The sequence below is a fragment of the Pseudorca crassidens genome, chromosome 4 (assembly GCF_039906515.1).
Source record: "Pseudorca crassidens isolate mPseCra1 chromosome 4, mPseCra1.hap1, whole genome shotgun sequence".
NCBI classification, from domain to species: Eukaryota; Metazoa; Chordata; class Mammalia; order Artiodactyla; family Delphinidae; genus Pseudorca; species Pseudorca crassidens.
Window position 1 is genome coordinate 137493528 of NC_090299.1, and position 19732 is coordinate 137513259.

Genomic DNA, 19732 nt, shown 5'->3' on the forward strand with positions numbered 1-19732 from the left:
AGATATCCAGTCATTTGTTCAAGGTCCCATAGCTGGTAAAAATATAGCTAGGATTGGAACTCAGGTTTTTCTGACTGGAGTACACGGTCTTTAATTACAGTGTTTCCTAAAGTGTTTTTCATGCAATACTAGTCCTACCAAATGCTTTAAGAAAAGGGATTTTCAAAGTTGTGTAAGTTTGGAATATGTTTAAGGAAACTTATACATAATATTATCAGATTAAAGATGCTGGATATTTCTGTAGCAGAGAACTGTTTAACTTGGTTTCTCCCAGTGTTTTTCAAACTCAGTTGCTCACAGAAGCCTTTCCTCTTGGCATACTTGTTAATATTGTATAAGTTATAAGATACACATAATAAAAACTTCGGGAAATGTTACATTCCACCACCCTGACTTTCACTATCCTACAATAAATAGAAGGAATTATTCTCTGTATTTTACAGATGTTGAAAGTGAGGCTCAAGGAAGCTAAATGTAAATGACCTACTTAAAGGTTGTATGTTGTTGGAAGTCAGAATTTAAAACTAGGTCTTCTGATATTAGCGCATCCTAGTATCTTTTCTACCGTACTACGTTACGTGTGTGTTACCTATGATATGGTACAATATTGCGTAAATAACCTGATTTAGAAACTACATCATGCAATCATACAAATTATTGCCACCTTAAAATTTTTAGGATACAAATAGGCTAAGGCTTAGTGTAATCTCCGTTCTAAATAGCTAATTTTTGCACTATTCTTGTCATATTTTTGTTTTTGATAAAAAGATAAGTCACTCTAAAATATATTTTTCCTAAGTTCTATGATTAAAACAGAGTCTGAGAATTTATGATTTTGCATATATTTAACTTCTGGTTTAAATATTTATTTTTGAAGATAGTACCCAACTAACTTTTGGTTTGTCATATGGAATTCATATCAATTTTTTTAGTGTCCTCAAGATGAGTAAATAACAAATACAATCTAGAATAAACAGACTTCTCAGAAAAAAAACTAAATTCTCTTATTCTTGGGTAATTGAGTCCCTTGAACTCAGTGACTACTGCTGCTCTGTGTGTGTGTGTGTGTGTGTGTGTACATGCGTGTGTGTAACTTGGCCACTTTCTACTTTTTATTATCTTAATGGCTAGTTTCCACTGTTTGTCAAATTAATTGAGCCATGTTCTATATCATCAGTTAAGATAATTAGTGTCATATGGTTGAATTTGTAGTTACAGACAAATTTTATATTACAAGGCCAAAACACTTTTACTTAGAAAGTGTATTTGTATTTACAAAGTAAATTTGGTAATTTGTCAACTCTCTTTAAGATGCATGTCAAATAAAGCATTCTCTCATCAAATATTCAAATAATGTACACATTTCTTTTCTCTGGATTCTTTTGGCTGTTTACCTCAGTACTCAATTTTCTTTTTAAAACACGGCTTCAATGGGGATGATCACATAAAAATGAAACCACATTTTCAACTGAAAAAATCATATTCGTTTTTTGTTTTTATAATCAACTCTGAAATCTTTTCGAGTGTAAATGAATAGCTAGGGAACACAATTTCACAACAGTGAGGCAGCACATGCACCGTGGTGTCACAATGAAGCCCTGCCCCCCCATCTATGTACCAATCCAGACCTGATGTAAACTCATGAATACTCAAAAAACAATGTTCACTCTGAGTCACTACTGAAAACTTGTTATTGCATGTCTGGTCAATTAACCACTGCATTACTTCACTGAGGTATAACTGTTCAATGAAAACACAAAACAACAAAACAATTGATTGGAAGGTGAGGCAGTTGGTTAAAAAGAGATCTTACTTGCTTAATAAACAATAACCCAGTAATGCTTTCCCACAGACAACCCCACACAATGTTCAGGGCACTTACAGTACTTCCTTGTTTTCAGCCTTTAGGATTTGGAGGATCTCTTCTTTCTTTGCAGTCCTGAGGTGCTTAATAAAGGTCAGGAAGCTTCTGACAGCCTCAGCCTTGGAGAGGTTGTCAGGCTGCAGGTGTTTTCTGATGGACTGCCAGTGCTCCGAGAGCTGCAAAACATGGCCGCAGGCCCATACCACATTCATAATTCTGAACATCCACACTTACAAAGGATGTTCTTTCCAGACATAAACTTTCCTTTGTATCTGACAAGCCAAAGAAGCTTTTTGTGTCTTACCTCAATATATCTGATCGCCCCCTGTCCATACCACACTCCTGTGGCTCTCAGAGGCTAACCCAGAGGCCTGCTGACTCTGTGTACAATTCCCCTGTAGGAGGACTGTCTTTGTCTATTAGCACTTAGCTCAAAGGACCTCAAGCTTCTGGGCATATGGGTCATTCCATGGTTACAACAAGGGAATTCTATCTGAGGCCAGACTTTGACCACCATAGTGAAATGATGCCAAAATTTCATTAACAACAGGATATTCTGGAGGGGAAAAAAATCAGAACTGCTGAAGAATTGTATCAGGTTTCTTATGCAGTGGAATCTTACTGAAAACCAGTTTCTGTAATAATTTGAGCTCCCTATTCTCTTTATTTTACTGCTGTATGAGATGCAAACAATAGTAAATAGTTTGCAAACAATAGTAAAACATGTTGCTGGGGTCTGAACTGTTCATTTCATATATCCGTGTTAAGTAGAGTATTATTTAGATAAAGGTAATTCTCACATACACCATCATTATGCTACTGTGGTTTTAAAAATAGTAAATAGTTCTAATTAATGACATCCTTTGGCTTAGAAATAAGCTAAAAACTTATTTTTCGTAGTTTACCACTTTTCCCCAGTTGTAAAAGAATGTATTAAATCTCATCAGTGACCTCTAACTCTGAATAATGTCCATGCTGCCAGTTTTTAAATTACTCATTCCTTCCAATAAGCAACAGATATACATTTTTCTCTTTTTTCAAGTCCCTTTTGGTTACCTAATCTTAAGAGGATATTCCAAAACAAAATTCCAGTTGTACTTAGCTAAAGATTTACTGGGTCATTTCTGAGGGCAGAGAGCATATCAATGTGAAGTCAGATTTGTTTTTTTCTTTAAAGGGTTGCACTGGTGACATTATACTGAAGTTGGAAAACAAATTCCTCAAAGACATAAACCTTTCCCATAATAATGAAGAAATAGTTATGAAAAATCTTAGATGGCTCATAATGTCAGATAACTGTGGGGGGAGAAATTAATAGCGTAAGAAAAGATGATTAGTTTCATTAGTCAACTTTCTAAATAATTTCCATCTCATATGACATTAGAAAATTACACCAGAACATGAGATGATTTATGGAAGAAAAACAAAAGAAAAAACCAAGTGTGAGAACAATTACTTTTTTTGTCTCATTTTGTTTTTCCCTTAATTCAATTTTGGTATATTTGAGAAACTAGCAAGGAATTAGTGCCTCACACTTTAAGCAAATTATGGTATTAGTGCTTGATGTGTCTACTTTTCTCAACACTAATAATAGCCAAGGGTAGAGCATCTTCTGGTAGATACAAACAGAGCCTGAAGCCAAGGGTTTGCTCTCCTGACAAGACGTGAAGTATTAGGAAATGCTGGAACCCAGAGTCATATCTGTGGCCATACATCACGAATGATTCATGCAATAAATGAAATTTCTCTTTGCTGGATTACAAATGTTACGAGATGATCTACACTTTGCCTTGGGGATGTGCTATCTCATTTCTGGCTGTAACTGTAGGGGAGGTTGGGGCATGGTAAATCAGTGTTCCCAATTTAGGCAAAGAGTTTGGTATCCTTTTTTAGTCCTCACAGCGATCCTCAGAACACTGAGGTCAGTAAAACGTTTCACCTGTGGACATATTACTACCAAATGGCAGAACTTTCAGGATTCAGACCGCTGTCTGTGCTCTTGATGCCATGCTTCCCCTTAACTTCATGAGGTCCTTATTCCCACTGCATTCTAAGTGCTGCTCTGAGGAAGCTCTCCTTAAGTCATAACATTTTTTATTTGAAATGAGTGGACGGTAATCATTGGTTAATTATTGTTGTATTATGCATCACCTTGGGTGCATATTATTAGGCTACTGCCATTATAACTCAGTGGTGGCTGGTAGTTCTTTGTAAACTTTCTTTACAAATTAACTGAAGCTTCCATTGGAGACAAAAGGAAAACAGAACTTTAAGCCATGATTATTCCATGATTTGGCCACACAACGCAGCTGCTCACACTTACAGAAGGGCATCCTTTGCACTCGCTCTCAAAGACCTGGCCCACAATGGGAATGGCCGTGTATTTCGAATCAATTGCTTTAATGATGGCAGCAACCTGCTTCCCAGCCATCAGTCTTGGGCCTGCTTCTGTTGTCTTCAGCTCTAATTTCTGCCTGCATAACCAAGGAAGAGAAATGTCACATTAGCAGCATTCTTTTGAGTGAACAAGCTACTAATTGTCATTCTTTTGGCAAACAAGATACTAATTTATTCAAATTCTGTAAGGCCATGTCTTTCAAACAGTGATATCTCCAGCAGTAACAGAAACCTCAAGACAATTATGAAATTTTTCTGGAGCAACAATTTTACTCAAAGATTCGAAAATTTAAGTCTGGAGTGTAAAAATACTATGACAAGAGACTATAGGAAAGAAAATTTGCCTGGATATGTGATGTTACCTCTTTTGGATTTAGCCCAGCTCTCTGAAAATGATGTCTTCAGTACAACCACGTTTCACTTATTAACTAAGATAATTAGGAAATCTTGTTTTCCAAAACTGGCCTCAATAATATTTTTATCTGATATGCTCTTTCAGAAGCTTGCCTCTCTCCCTTTAAGAGGTGGAATCTACATCCCTCACCTTGAACATGGGCAGGACTCTGTGACTGCCCCGACTCACAGAGAACAGTAGAAGTTTCAGTATGTGGCTTGTAAGGCTAAGTCATAAAAGGGAATTCAGCTTCCATCTGGCATGCTAGCAGCACATACCTCGAGAGAATTGAGCTGCCATGTAAGAAGTCTGGCTACCCAAACCTGCCATGTTGAGAGGCCACATGGAAATAAACAGAGATGCATAAGGTGCCTCAGTAGTTTGAGTCTCCCAGCCCAGACACCAGATAGGTGAGGGAGCAGCCTTTGAACCATCTCTGGTCAGTGACTGTCTGCAACTGTACAACAGACACCAAGAGAGGCATGCCTAGCAGGACCAAGGCAAGTGCCAGGATTATGAGTGAGAATAATAAAGCGATTGTTGTTTTTTTATACCACTAAGTTTGGAGTGGTGTGTTATAGAGCAATGGAAACCTGATAAACCTAAGTAATTAAAAATATTAAGTTTATACGAAAATATATGAAAACAATATGGATACAGTACAAAGTAGAACACAAGGTTCTAATCCAGAGGAGACTTCAATAAAATTTCAAGCATTTATGGTTTGAAGCATTTCTCCCAAGATTTTGCAACCATGTACCTCTGACATTAGGGCTACTTCAGAAGAAACATTTGAGAAACAATGACATAAGATAAAACTAACATTTAATGCTAGAGATGTTCTTCTGAATTAAAATTTGAAAATAATACATACTCTTAGATTTGAAATTCTAGTTCTTTAGCCTGTGAGAACTATTCTGACCAGAGAAATTTTCTCCAATTGAAATAATAGGCTTGAATATGTAAGTACTATAAATCACATCAAAAATTCTGTCACATCACTTTAGTATGGAACTTTTCTGTGCTTATTAACAAAAATAACAAAAAATAATCTGGAGGCGAGAACTCACCAATGCCACCATTTTTTAATGCTTAACATTAAAATCATTTGACAGAGAAATTAGAAAATAAATGAGAATGAATCAAGTAGTTTACCTTTTCAAAATTTAAATTCTATTCAATTAACAATTTATTTTTAATGAAATTCTATTTAAAAACATTAAGTATTTATTACATGCCATATATTACTGTAGATAATATGAAAAATAAAGATGAACAGACATAATCACTGTTTTAAAAGAACTCAGTCAAAATGAGGAAGCACTGCATATACATGTGCGTGTATATACACACATATATTTTTTTAAACCAAGTATAATAATATATCAAAGAACAGTAAAGAAAACTTAAATTCTAACATTATCTTACTTTGATAATATTTTGCCTGCAATTGTTTGTAGAAAATTCAGCCTCAAAGCATGTATCTCTTCTGCGAGCACAGCTACAACAAAGCTGTCTTCTATCTTATAGGTAGTGACAGATGTGCCTTTCGAAGTGACACCCAAGACCTAAATAAATAAATATATGTGGTTGTAACAAGTAATTAGCTTTTTATCTTTGAATCAAGCCAAATAGTGAATTATCTTTTCATCTTCACAAGAACTTCCCCGTCACCCAAACCTACAATATATTAAGATAAACCTATTCATTTGATATTATACAAAATTAATACCCTAAACTAAAAATTATAAATGTTCCCAAATTATATTGTTACCTTATTCACCTATTATTTTAAAATAATCTCTACAAAAGGTAATTACTTGGTTGCCTCAAAGAAAGTGATAGCAAGCATACCGGATTTAGGGTTGTAAATCCAGAAGTCTCTGATTTGCATGAATCCAAGGCCTTGATTTTGATCACCTTATCTTGATGAGCCTGGTAGGTCACTTTACAATCTCCAGAGATATCTACCTAAAAAGAAAAGCAAAAATACAATGTTTGGGATTCTCACATGGACCATTTGAATTCCAGTGGGAAGTGGCTTGAAAATTGGGGTTCTAATATGTCATGGGGGACTGCCTTTCTGCCCAGGCTGACAAGCTAGGAAGGCAGAAGAATTCAGTGTTTCCTGCAGCATGTGGATTCTTTTCCATTCCCTTTGTTTGAGTCTTATGAGTGCCTTCATATTGCCCCAGGAATAATAAAGGATTTCCTACTTCTCTCTAATGTCTAATAGGAACTGGACAAATGGCCTGGTCATAATCAAAACCTCTCGTAAGTGGGTAATTATGTGGCAAGGGGAATTGACTTTTAATGCTGTATGTAGGCTGTGTGTATGTGTGCATACACACTGTGTGTATGAGTGCACGCATGCGTGCACTCACATGCTTTGATGAGCTGAGTATGATTCGAAATCCTTAAAAACCTGTGGGATTAATTCAACTCATTATAAGTCACATCAACAGTTTGAATGTAGGCAAATGTATCTCAGTACAGACTCAGTTTAGCATCTCTGAGTCTTCCCTCTGGCCTCTACAAGCACCACCCCCAGTCTTCATTCTAGAAAGCTAACCAGCATTCCCTTGGCCCAGCCTTGCCATCAGATTTTCTCACCCACTGATGGACTGGCTGAATTCAGACAAGAAAACTTGGACTCAGCTTTGCTTTTGACTCCAAGTATGGTACTGAAGGAGTCACTCAACTTCCCTAGTTCAACCTCGGTTTCTTCATCTATAAAATGAAGAGGGTTTGTATAGACCAGTGGTTCCTCCAACTGACAATGCATCTACATTAGCTGAGAAACTGTTAAAATACAGATGCTAATCTACTTAATCAGAAACTCTGCAGTGAATCCAGGGAATCTATATTTTTAATAAGCTCCCCGTGGGATAGTGATGCACAGTGATACCACTGGAATATTCTCCAAGGTGTTTTGCATCTCTATCATTCCGTCATTCTATAGGTCTCTTTAGTATGACTTATTCTAATTCCCTCTACCTTGTATTCAAATACAAATTGGGGTAAACGGCAATTCGTTTTGTATGTAAATGAGATAACCACCCAAGTCATCTTTTCTAAGCATTACCATAGCAGTAACTTTTTTTTTTACTGAATTTCTGCAGATAGAAACCCATATAAACAATTTTGGTAACTTTATTGACAAATACGTTTCTGGATCCTTAATAATATTAGTAAGTACCTCATTGGTAGTTCCAGAGCTTAACTGCATCTGAAATAGACTAGCCAGGCCTCTCTTGAGATTTTCTATGGCTATGGGTTCATTTTGATAGGAGTAGAACTCTTTGACCTAGGCAAAAAAAAAGGACAAGCATAAATAGAGCAAAAATGCATCATTTACCAGATTTGGTTAAATAAATAGCAGGGAAGGTTAGATTCTCACCCCCTATCAATTCTGCGAGAAAGAGATCTGTTAGTCCAAAGCTGGGACTTCTTTTTTTTGTGAAAAGAAGCTATTTACATTTCTAAGAAGCTAGACTGTCCAAATACGACATTTCAGGAGACTTTTAATGAAGGCTCTAAATATGATGAGCGTAACATAGGGAAGGAAAGAGAGCACCGATACGGGGTGGGATTTCTGTGAAAACAAGGATTGCCCAAGGAAGAGAAATCAGGAACATTCTCTTCAAACATGTCAATGTATTCGCTACCTGTGATTCTGCTTGAAACAAAAACTAACCAAGGTTTAAAATAACATCAAAGAAATAGATTCTTGGAAGAGAATGGCAATCCCCATACTTGAGACTCCTGAGGCAGCACAGCCTCTAAGGGCTATGATACGGGCCCACACGTGGCCAAAATGGCCATGGTCAAAATTCCACAGGATTGGGCTTCCCTGGTGGCGCAGTGGTTGAGAGTCCGCCTGCCGATGCAGGGGACACGGGTTCCTGCCCCGGTCCGGGAAGATCCCACATGCCGCGGAGCGGCTGGGCCCGTGAACCATGGCCGCTGAGCCTGCGCGTCTGGAGCCTGTGCTCCGCAACGGGAGAGGCCACAGCAGTGAGAGGCCCGCGTACCGCAAAAAAATAAAAAAATTAAAAAAAAACCAATTCCACAGGATTGATGTTCTGCCCTCCATAGCATTCATGTTGGCCTTGGGTATAAGGAGACATACAAGGTTGGAAGACTTGAGGTTTAGGGTGCTAACACTGCATGGCCTGCCCCACGCGCTGCTTTGAGTTTCTCTTCAGAAGGTGGGAAAAAGAGGTTGGAATGAGGAAGGTGAGTGTGATTTGGCTGCACTAGTAAATGGCTTATCTTAGCTTTGTTTCATCCTTGAGATTTATAGGCACAGAGGTAATAACGATGTCTCATACCATTTTGAACATTTAGCTCATGTTTAGGAAACAAGGATAAAAATACAAAGCATTTTCTGGAACGTAGGCTGTCATTTTTTACTCTGCTTTGACTCCAAACATGTCACATGATTTAGAAATGGAGAGGTTGGACATAGCTTCCCTGTAAAAATTCCCAAGGTCTATGATAATTATAGCTGGCATTTCTACCAGAAATATCCTGAATGCCTTCCTATTTCTCTTTAAAACGAACCATGACTTCTCAAGTAAAACTGAAAGCTCAGTCATTATGCAATAAATTCAATTAATACCAATCTGAACAATTTAGTATACATGAAAACTCCCTCATCCCTTAGAAGAAGAAAATACTTTGCCTGAATTATCCTAACAAGTGCCTCAAGTTTTCTATTTTTATTTTCTACATATACTCTGCCTAGTGATAGATTTATTAGGCACTTTATCTGGCAAACAATTTTAGTCATTACAGTGGATGAACCTATAAATGTTGGAATTGTGTTTGTCCAGCTTAAAAAGGAACTGGAATAGTGATCTCAGTGTCTGAAAATCCATGGCATCATATTCTCAAACAAATCACTGGCAATTTCTCAGAACCAAGGCTGAGTTTCTGATGTTCTATTTTGCAAACTAGGTCTTCTCTCCTTTTAGGAATTATAGTGTAAATTTCTTTTCAAATATTTGGGAGTATGGAATCTGCAAATATCAGGACTAGTAGAGCTTTACAACTGGATCGCTTGAGCCCATACACAGTCAGAAGGGCTTACTGGTAGCAATACACACATGCCTAAGGCCTGTGACTTTTTTGGTCTGAGCCTTAAATACTTCAGAAAGTGAGAGGAGCCATTAAGTGGGAAAAATGCTTGTACTATCATCAGTATCCTCACTTTGCTTCCAAGCTACAAAATACGCCTGAACTATTTATAAAGTTTCACCTAAAATTTCAGGAAACCCAGGTCTCAAATTTAATCTTTAGACTATGCATAAGGTTAAATACTCTCCTGTTACTCCTACTTCTTTTGATCTTGACTGCTAGATACCTAAGAAAATGGTATGCTGAATTTTTTCCTGGAAGGCTGAGCAACATAAACTGTGAGACAGAAAAAATTTTTTTCATTCCTTCTATTAGCTTTTATTGTTTCCCTAGAACTAGAAAAGTGGACAAGTCTCTTTTTCCTTTGTCTGCCTGCTACATTTGGGGCCTAAATTCTCTTCCTTTAGTGCAGAGCAATGAGATCCAAAGTGAAGACAGCACTGGTATCCATATTAGCTAAATGTCAAAACTGTTAGAATCGAGTAGGGTTTTGATAATTCAGAAAATAATAATAAAATATCAGGACTTGGAAGTTTAATCCACACGGCTGACACAACAATAATCTTAAATTCATTATTTCACAACAGGAACTAAGTAAGTTTTATTATATTCAGGCCATAAAGCTGATTACTTCATTCAGTTCTGAAATGAGCTCTGAACATCCAACAGCACAGGACTCTTATCTAAATTCACAGTCTCCCAAACTGCCAGAGACCGGCAGCATTGTAGACTAGTCACAAACTAAGAGTTGAACCCAAGGAAACTAAACATAGAGGGAGAAGGGTGGGTTGTGGGAAAGGAGACTCAGTGCCTCTTCTGGGATAATTTTGAGGGCCAATCTCCCCCTTGGAATCAGTAGGGATTATACATTTCTTTTCCTTAGGAAAAAATTACTTCTATACATTCCCTTAATTTACACATTCGTTAAAAATAAGAGAAAGCGAATTTTCATTAACTGGTCAAAGGGCAAAAATAAACAAAAAGGATCTCAGCAAACAGAGATTAGTCATTTTATCTGGTCTACTTAGCAGAAGCTATGTCTCTTTCATATGTATCTAAGACAGAGCATAGCTAAGAAATGGTACATTGGAAAACAGACAAGTGAAGAAATATATAAAGAATTAGAAGGTTTCCAAGGCGCCACATATCTTTTGGAGGTTCCGTGTGTGTACAGGAGCCACACTGCCAGATTCAGAGAGCAAATCAATGTCTAGGAACAACAAAATAAGGGACAGACTCAGCAGCCACATGATTAATGTAATCAATACTGAGCAAAAACCAGAAACAGAAGTCTGGTAATATTCTAGTTAATTGGATTAGCATTCAACACTGTAACTTGAGGCATCTTTTGCATGTCAGTCTTAACCAGAAAACTGTCATATTTCTGACTTCATCTATGATTTGTAGATAAAATTAGAGTCATACCCAAACATTTAAGTAGGGGAGATAAGTAGGCATGGAAAAAAAAATATGTGCAATAAATATGCATATAAGTATTTCCATGAGATATCTTTTACAGTGTAAATGTGGGAGCTTAAAACAGGGGGCTCTGGGAGGACAAAAATACATGCTGATGAGTATCCTTGAAATCACAGAAATTTCTTAAATTGAGCCTGGGATAGAAAATACTCTTTGAGAAAACAGCAGTACAGTCTTCCCTTTCATAATTTCTCTCATAGTAAAATGAAGTGATAGTTTAAATAATGATCTTTCTGACAGTGATGTGGCTAAAAGAGTCCAGGTGGCTTCTTAGTCTCCAGGGTCATGTTTTTTCCAACAAGTACTTTATTGTGTAATTGAAAGATATCACAGTGTACTTTGACCTGTAGCTACAGTAAATCATCACAAGTAATAGCTCCTGTAGAAATGGCATGTTGGAGTCACTGAAATAATGATGTGGCAGCTCCATCCCAGCCTTTGAACAGGGAGGGCACTGAGTGCTTTTGTATGTGTAACAAAAGACTTTGTACTCAACCGCTACCCAAGGGGCTATAAAATAATTGGTTTGTCGTTAAGATTATAAATGCAATTAATAGTTTATAAATCAAGCATCTTGCCACATTGGAAGGCCAGAGATGAAAATAACAGTACTTCATGTTGTTAATATAGTTGTGCCATATGAAAATCAAGTGAGTTAATAGATACAGTGAAGAATAAAAAGAAGACTACAAGGCAGCCAGACATTTTTTTTTCCCCAAGTATATTCCAGCTCGAAAAGACAGTAAAATATAGAGGTTTCCAGCACAGAAACCTGTTTTAAATCCCAGCTCCACCACTTGCCAGTTGTGTGACCTTAGGCAAGTTTCTTTACTTCTCTTAACTTTGGTTTCCTCATCTATTACAAGAGGACCAAAAAGTAGCACCTGCTTCCTAGGGCTGTCATGAGGAAAAAGAGAGAATTCATGTAATGCCTTCAGTCAGTGCAGGCATTAAGCACTAAGTATGTTTTAGCTTTTATTAAGCAAACAATAGGCACAGACTTCCTCAAAGTCTGACTCATTTTAGCCCCATATAACCTTATTTGTTCATTCCTTTAATTTACGAACATTTATTGAGTTCCCACTATGAACAAGGTGCTGAATATACAAGATAAAGACACAACTGCCACCCAGGAGAAGCTTACTCTGAATGTGGATGGCAGACAAGTAAAGAGAGAATTACAATACACTGTGATAAATGCTTGGATAGAAATAAGCTCAGGGGAGTATGGGGTTTGGGAAAGGCTTTCAGAACACCAAGTTGGTCAGTGCAAGGCTTGGTTCTGGGTGCTTTGGGGAGGAAGGGAGTAGAAGGGCTGGAATATCAAGAGGAACAGCAATTTTCTCCACCAAGACCCATAATCTAGCAATGAACACAAATGACCAAAAGGAAAGTAATGAGGGGCATGAGTGAGCTATAAAGTGCTAAGAGGGTTCTGAAGAGGGATGGTTATTTCCAGCTGGCTAGAAGGGTGGGAACTTTGTAAAAGAAAGGGTCTGCAAGCAAAGCCTGAAGCATGGTAAGTATTTTCACAAGTGGAGAAGGAAGAGAAGGATTCTTGAAATGGTGATTCATGTTTGGTTACAGGAGAGTGATGATATAATAATCCTTCTTGTGAGTCCCTTTTTAGTACTTTATTAAAAATGAGCATCATGAATAGCAAAATATTTCATGTCTGAAATTTATATTTTAAAGTATTTGTTTTCACTTTTAGTTTGAATCTAGAAATTTTGGATCTAGAGAAATTTTAGAGATTTGTAGTTTTAACTATAATGATCCCTTTCTGTTTTTCTACTTTAGTTCCTAAAAGTAAGCTTTCATCTTATACTAATATGTTTTTATACATGTCAGTATAACATCTGTACTTTTCATAAACCCACATATGTAATACTTGATCATTCACAGATCAAAGTTTCTTTTCAATTCCAAACATAGTAAGACCATTTTAATAGACTAGACTCAAACCGTAAGAAATGCACAGTTACAGAATTTTCAGAGCGAATTTCCAATGTATATTATAGCGTTCATTCATTACTTTAACATATAAAGTGCTTTTCAGTCGTAGCTATAAAATAATCTAAATGCTTTTCTAAAGAATCAACTCTATCTTAGAAATGCCATACCCCTTCAAAAGCTTCAATTTTGTACTTAATCCACTTATTGATTTCTTATGACAAGTTAATATCACTTATCTAAGTTACATCATTTCATTCTCATAATTTGTCTACTTTCCTGAATTTATCCAATCATCTCTGATGACCTATTGTGTTACAATGTCTTTTGAATTCTTCCTAATTTAATAAGGAATGTACCTTTTAATTATGCCTCTTACCAATAAACATATACTTCCTATATAAAAATTTTTCATAAAAATAGGGAACATAAATGGCTAGGAAATATAAGTGAATCCAATGCCTTGATTTACTTCTGAAACATTTAATTTGCAACTTCTGTTTATTAGTTCTTGAAAAATTCCATTTTCCATAAAAGTAGCAACACCATGATCACCTAAAATAATATCTACTGAAGGAGAGAAAAATATGAAGTTGGAAAAAACAATGTGAAACTCCAAGAATCACTTTTACCTTTCCATGGACTAGATGAAGGAGCACAGGTCTTTGTAGAGCTTCCAAGTTTTCCTTTCTTATGATTTGGGATGGCTTTTTTCCCTTGAAAATGCTCTTCTCTCCTCTCTGTTGATTCACATTTTCGACGTTTACATCTTTTATCTGGAATCATGGAAAGAAACCTATTAGAAAAACTTCCTATGTCTGTTTCCATCAGAGTCTCCTAGAAAATAAAATGGTAAAGAAATAAACAGGGTTGGCCATAATTTCTTCTGTCATTCTCAATTCATGATTCATAGGACCTAATTATCAACTTTAAAAGAATGGAGAAGATATTAAAAATTAGGTTTTTGAATTAGGTAAAAATACTGACATCAAGGAAATCTGTGACTTCAACTCTACCTAATACTCTGTAATGGCCTATATGGGAAAAAAAATTTTTTTAAAGAGTGGATATATGTATAACTGATTCACTTTGCTGTACACCTGAAACTAATACAACATTGTAAATCAACTATACTCCAATAAAAGTTTTTAGAAATTAAAAAAAAAAAGAAATCTGTGACTTCAAGTCTACAATAATTGTGGCTAGAAGATAGCTCTTTTATGTCATTGTCACTCTCTTCATTTATTTTGAACTGCTGCTGTCTGCCTGCTCTCTTCACTTTCTGTACCATTTGTTTGAAAGGAGCCCTGCCCCACTGTACTTTATTTGTACATACAAAATTAAAATGAACAGTCTGATTACTGAAAAAGAGGTACAGAATGTTTTCTGCAAAATACTGTTCTATTGAGAAATGGCTTAGTGAGGTGGATGATAAAATTTTGATCCAACTTGGAAAACACACACAGCTATTAGAGACAACCAAAGAAGCAAAGATCACTTGATAAATGTATTGCAGTAACACCTCATTATAAAGTATATCAGTAACTGCTTATCAGTGACAATGAAGCAAATCTTGGTCCTGTGTACCTGTTTCACACTGACTTGTAGAAGGAGAACTGACTATACTAGAGAAACTATTGCCTTTAGGTCCTTGAAAAGCAAATGTGGACTCACCATATATTGAAACAGGAACAGGCCCCAGAGGCCATATAATTTGAATCTCTTTGTCAACACTTAAATCTAAAGCATCATAACTGACCAAACACTGCCATTCAGGGGAGCACCTCGTTCTGTCCTCAAGAAGAATGCAGAATAGGTTTACTCCCTCATTGGTAATTTTACCTGTTGGATCAAGGAACTCAGAAAAATTGGAAGGTCACAATTTATCTCCTTCAGTTAGAGTGGTCTCGATTGCTTTACACATAACATGGATTCTAGACTCCTTAGTTTCAGAACACTTCAAATGGATTCTAGTTTAATGTGCCTATTAGTATGACATATAGAACTGGACATCATACTTCAGTTACTCACTCGTATACACTTTCATTTGCCTGCTTCAACAATTTGGAAAGATCAGATCACTTTTGGTTAGCAAAAACTTCAAAACTGTATCTCTACTTATTTTAGTGATGGACAAAAAATTCAATGACTATATGACCAAGAGTACAGACAAGTGCTGTTGAATGGTACACTTCTCAAAGACTGCTGACATCTAATCTTTGCATCTCTCTGGTAGAAAATGCCCACCATAATTTGGATCAGTTGGTCGTCATCACCATCAGGACTCCTCCACAGTAAGATAACATCCACATTGGATGAAATTCGGTAGCCCACGCTGTCTTGGAGGTTTCCTTTGCCCCGATCAAGAAAAACTTCAGTGGAGTACGTGAGTTTGTATAGTCGGTCATTATTTAATGAGAGACCAGTTGTGTGACCTGCATAAAGATAGTGACACAAGTCAAGTCTTAGTTGCAAAGCACCCATCAGGCCAGGGTCTGTGCTATCTAGCACAGTGGTACACAGTGGGAGCTTATGTTTGCTAATGGAAGTAAATTTTTGCTAAGTGAAACATGGTTCTACTTCTCCATCTGCTGAAATTATTGGCTTGAACAACAACAAAAACCACAACAAAGAAATAAGCTTCCATTTCAGAAAACCTTAGTTTGTATTCTTAATCAGTAATCAGATTATCTAAATATTGCCCTGGTTGAACTATAGAATATTTTTTAAAGAAATATCATTGTATTGCTTTAAATTATATGAATATGATTTCTTCCCTGCCCCCCACCCCAGCTTTACTGAGGTATAATGAATATGATTTCAAGTAGAGATGCAGCCAGAGATTGCTTTATAATTTAATAAAAAACATTTGTTATTAACATATCATTTAAATACAAGAGATCAAAGCCAAAGTAATTTTAGTAGTTAGAAAGCAGTCCCTTACACTGGATATTTTGAGTATTTAAATATCCCTCTAATGTACTTTATCCTATTAATTTAATTAGTAAACTTTTAGTATGAATGTACATTTCAAGGCTACACGTATATAAATTTAAATTAGCTATTCCTGAATAAAACGATGTTTTCCTACATAAAATCCTAGCACAGGCTTTAATCTGGCAGGGACAATTTAATGTCAAATAGTATACAAGTCAGTATTATGACCAAAAAAAACTGATATATGGAGGAGTTCATACACTCTCCAAGTCAGTTTATCTTAACCCAAAGAAATGTAAAAGAGTAGGATCAAGTCTTTCCCAGAGATGGCTTGCAGTTTATGGTCATACAAAGTCTTTGTATGTTTTCTATCCATAGCTTGCAGGAGATAGTACAAAAACGACTTCAGTATATATTTTTCCTCAGTGCTAACAGGGTAGCATTGCCTAGTTAACTATATAGGGAACCATACTTTTTTTTTCCCTCAGGACATATGCACATGGGAGAGGGACAGGAAAGGAGGTTGAGACGACTAGGACAGAAGTGAGGCAGCTGAGAAAGGAAGTGAAATGACTTGGAAAGCCAGAAATTAGAAAACCTCTGAAAAGTCTTTACTATTTACTGTCTCTATCACCTACTGTGGCGCCTACTGCCCAGATGAAAAAAAGGTCAAATACATTGTCTCTAATAAACTGTTCTAAGTGTTTTATACACATTAACTTATTAAATCTTCACAAAAACCTAATGGGGTGGGTACTATTATTAGCCTGATTTTATAGATGAAGAAATCGAGGGAAACAGAGATTATACAATTTGCCCAAGATCACCCAGGAAATCAGTGGCGGAGCCTCTAACACCCTGTCTGGATCTAGAGACCATGCTCTTACCTATACTATACACATAAAACCTTTAGGTTGAACTCTTCCATTCCTGGGGAGTGAGCTAGGAATTCATTCATTCATTCTTTCATTCAACAAGGATGTACTGAGCACCTACTGGGTAGTAGGCACTTTTCTAGGCTCTGGAGCTATACCAGTTAACAAGCAGACAAAATTTCTACCTTTGTGGAGTTTACCTTTAAATGAGGAAGGGATGGAAAATTTAAAAAGCAAGTACATAAACAAATTATAAAGTATGTTAGAAGTGCTAATGAAGAAAAATGAAACAGGAAAGGGAACTGGGATGTTAAGGGAAAGAGCTTTGTGAGAAGGTAATATTCTGGGCAAATACTTTAGGCTAGCCACATGGATATCTGTGGAAAGAGCATCCCCCTTCCCTCCTTCCCCACATTCCTACCCACCCCCCGCCCCTCCGCAGAGGGAGTAACAAGTTCAAAGGCCCTGAGGAGAGTTCATGCAGGTGTAATGGAGGAACAGCAAGGAGGCCAAAGAGGCTGGGATTGGCTAAGTGAAAGACATAGCAGAAGGAGATGAGGTCAAATAGGTACCCATGGGTGGCTGGGAGACCTGGGGGGACATTTGCATAGATTTAGAATTTGGTTGAGTGACAAGAGGAGCCACTGGAGAGTTTTGCGTGGTGAAGTTATACATGATCTGACAAACCTTCAAGGAAAGGGAATAGGGCGTTTAATAGGAATCAAGAAAAGCCAGGAGAAGGAAGTGTAGGAGGGGGTCTCCAAGTGTGTACACAAAAACAGGCTGTGTCCAAACACCAAGTCAGGCAGAACCTCAGGTATGAGATACAGAAGGCAGACAGAGTCAGGAGAAACCTTGCAGGAGGTGAAGCCTGGGACTCCCTCTAGCCTCCCTGATCTCCACCTCTTCTGCATGTTAACTGGGGACACTGCTGCAGGGTCAAACACTGGCTTTCTGACCAGGAAGATATTTTGGTCAAAGAGGCCTTCTTTTTATGACACCTATCAAATTCCACATAGGGCAAAAAGGAAATACATGTTGTCTTATCTAATCCTCACAGCAAGTCTGAAAGGTAAGCAGTATATGGCAGCTGAAAAAAGCTGACTCCACATATAATCCAACATAGCAGATATGATGCAGGATTTGACGTTGGAATATGCTAAAATTCAAGTTTTGTGGACTACCTGAAGGTGTCTTCTGATTAAAGCAGCTATGAGATCTTTGCAGTAAAGTAGCCTCTCTTTAATTCCAAAGCTTTCCAAACTATCATGTTGTTCTTTTTTTTTTTCTTTTCTTTTACTTGACTGGTCAAAAGAATGGGAAAAGCGACAATATATATCAGTTCCTGACTATGATTTGGAAGTGATAAAGCACAGGGAAGACTGGGCTTTGTTCTCCTAGAACTTTTTCCTACCTCTTTCAACAGGAGATAAAGCCTAAAATGGTTTAAATAAGTGCTGACGGTGAAGTGTTGTCCCTTTTATCCTTTCCTCTTTGATAATTATTGATATTTCTGTTTCTGTTATTCAGAGATCCGGCAATACTGGGCAGTGGGGGCATGTCCCATTTATACTGGTGACTAAATTTCTGTCTTAAGGTGTTGCTCTGTAGAGTATGCAGAATGGCAATTGGAACTGATGGTAGATTGAACGAGAAATCAATTTTAGCCCCAAAAGGAGTCAGTACCTCTTCAAGGTGCCCCTTCAAGTGAAACTTTTAGTCATGTAAAAGGAACAAAACTCTTAATTTTGAACTTTTTAAGAAATATCTTCAAATATTCTTTAATTAAACTTAGATCAATATAATAGTTCATTGACTTAAGCAAAAAGACAAAATAGAGACAAGTTAATAAAGGTGAGGCTTGAAGAGACCTGCGTTGGTGATAAGGAAGATAGGTAATGGGATTTACGAATCCAACAGAAGACTAGAAGGCCGGAAGTAAACGAGTAGGATGAAGGATAAGGGAGAAAATATGGAAGATGATTACTGTGACTGAACTGAAAAGCATGGTAGGGCCAGGGACTGAGAGAAAGACTGGGAGTGAAGGAACAGTTCAGGTAACAAGATTAAATAGAAAGTGTATGGGCAGGTTATCAAAAGGAAAAGCACTATAAAGAAAACCCAAAGAAGGCACTGAGAATGGACCCACCATTACAAAATGTGATTCAGAAAAAGTAGGGAAAACCTGAGTCTTCCAAACATTCAGTCAGCATATCAGCATATCTCTTCTAAACAGACCCTTTTCCATTCTAATTCTAAACCCCTCCTCCATCCTCTTTATGGTCCAACCTCTCTCAACCTCCACCCAGATCTGGGGATTTGCTAAATAGTTGCATTGAGAACTAAATTTGACACGAGTTTTGAAGTGATGCATAACATCCCAAAATTTATAATGGCCTGATTTTAAAGTAAACTCTTCACATGTAGTTCGCTTATTAAATGTCAATCATTGCAAAGGGCAAGGAATCTATAATTAAACCATGGTACTATAATACAAAAAATCACCCCATCTGGGTAAGAGAGAGCTGTCAAGTCCTGTACTTTTTATTCATGGTATTTGGCATAAGCAGCTTATATCATGATGCTAATAATGCTTAAGCATTGGAGCCCTCACTTACCCAGGCTTCTTCCAAGATCCTGGAAGGGGACCCTAGCGTTGTGTACACATGCCATATCTTTTTTTCAGTAACA

The 19732-nt window shown here is 37.0% G+C and overlaps 1 protein-coding gene across 4 annotated transcripts in view; it reads right to left on the bottom strand.

Annotated features, from left to right (window-relative positions):
* The window catches only part of MTTP (microsomal triglyceride transfer protein), a 54773-nt gene that overhangs the window by 24050 nt on the left and 10991 nt on the right, over positions 1-19732 (bottom strand). For all 4 annotated transcript variants that reach the window (XM_067736891.1, XM_067736890.1, XM_067736893.1 and 1 more), the window contains 7 exons: positions 15477-15664; positions 13862-14005; positions 7855-7962; positions 6510-6626; positions 6084-6223; positions 4188-4338; positions 1883-2040 (listed from right to left, as the gene is read on the bottom strand). In XM_067736891.1, the coding sequence (XP_067592992.1) occupies positions 1883-2040; positions 4188-4338; positions 6084-6223; positions 6510-6626; positions 7855-7962; positions 13862-14005; positions 15477-15664 (1006 nt within the window). The remainder of the gene's footprint in view (positions 1-1882; positions 2041-4187; positions 4339-6083; positions 6224-6509; positions 6627-7854; positions 7963-13861; positions 14006-15476; positions 15665-19732) is intronic.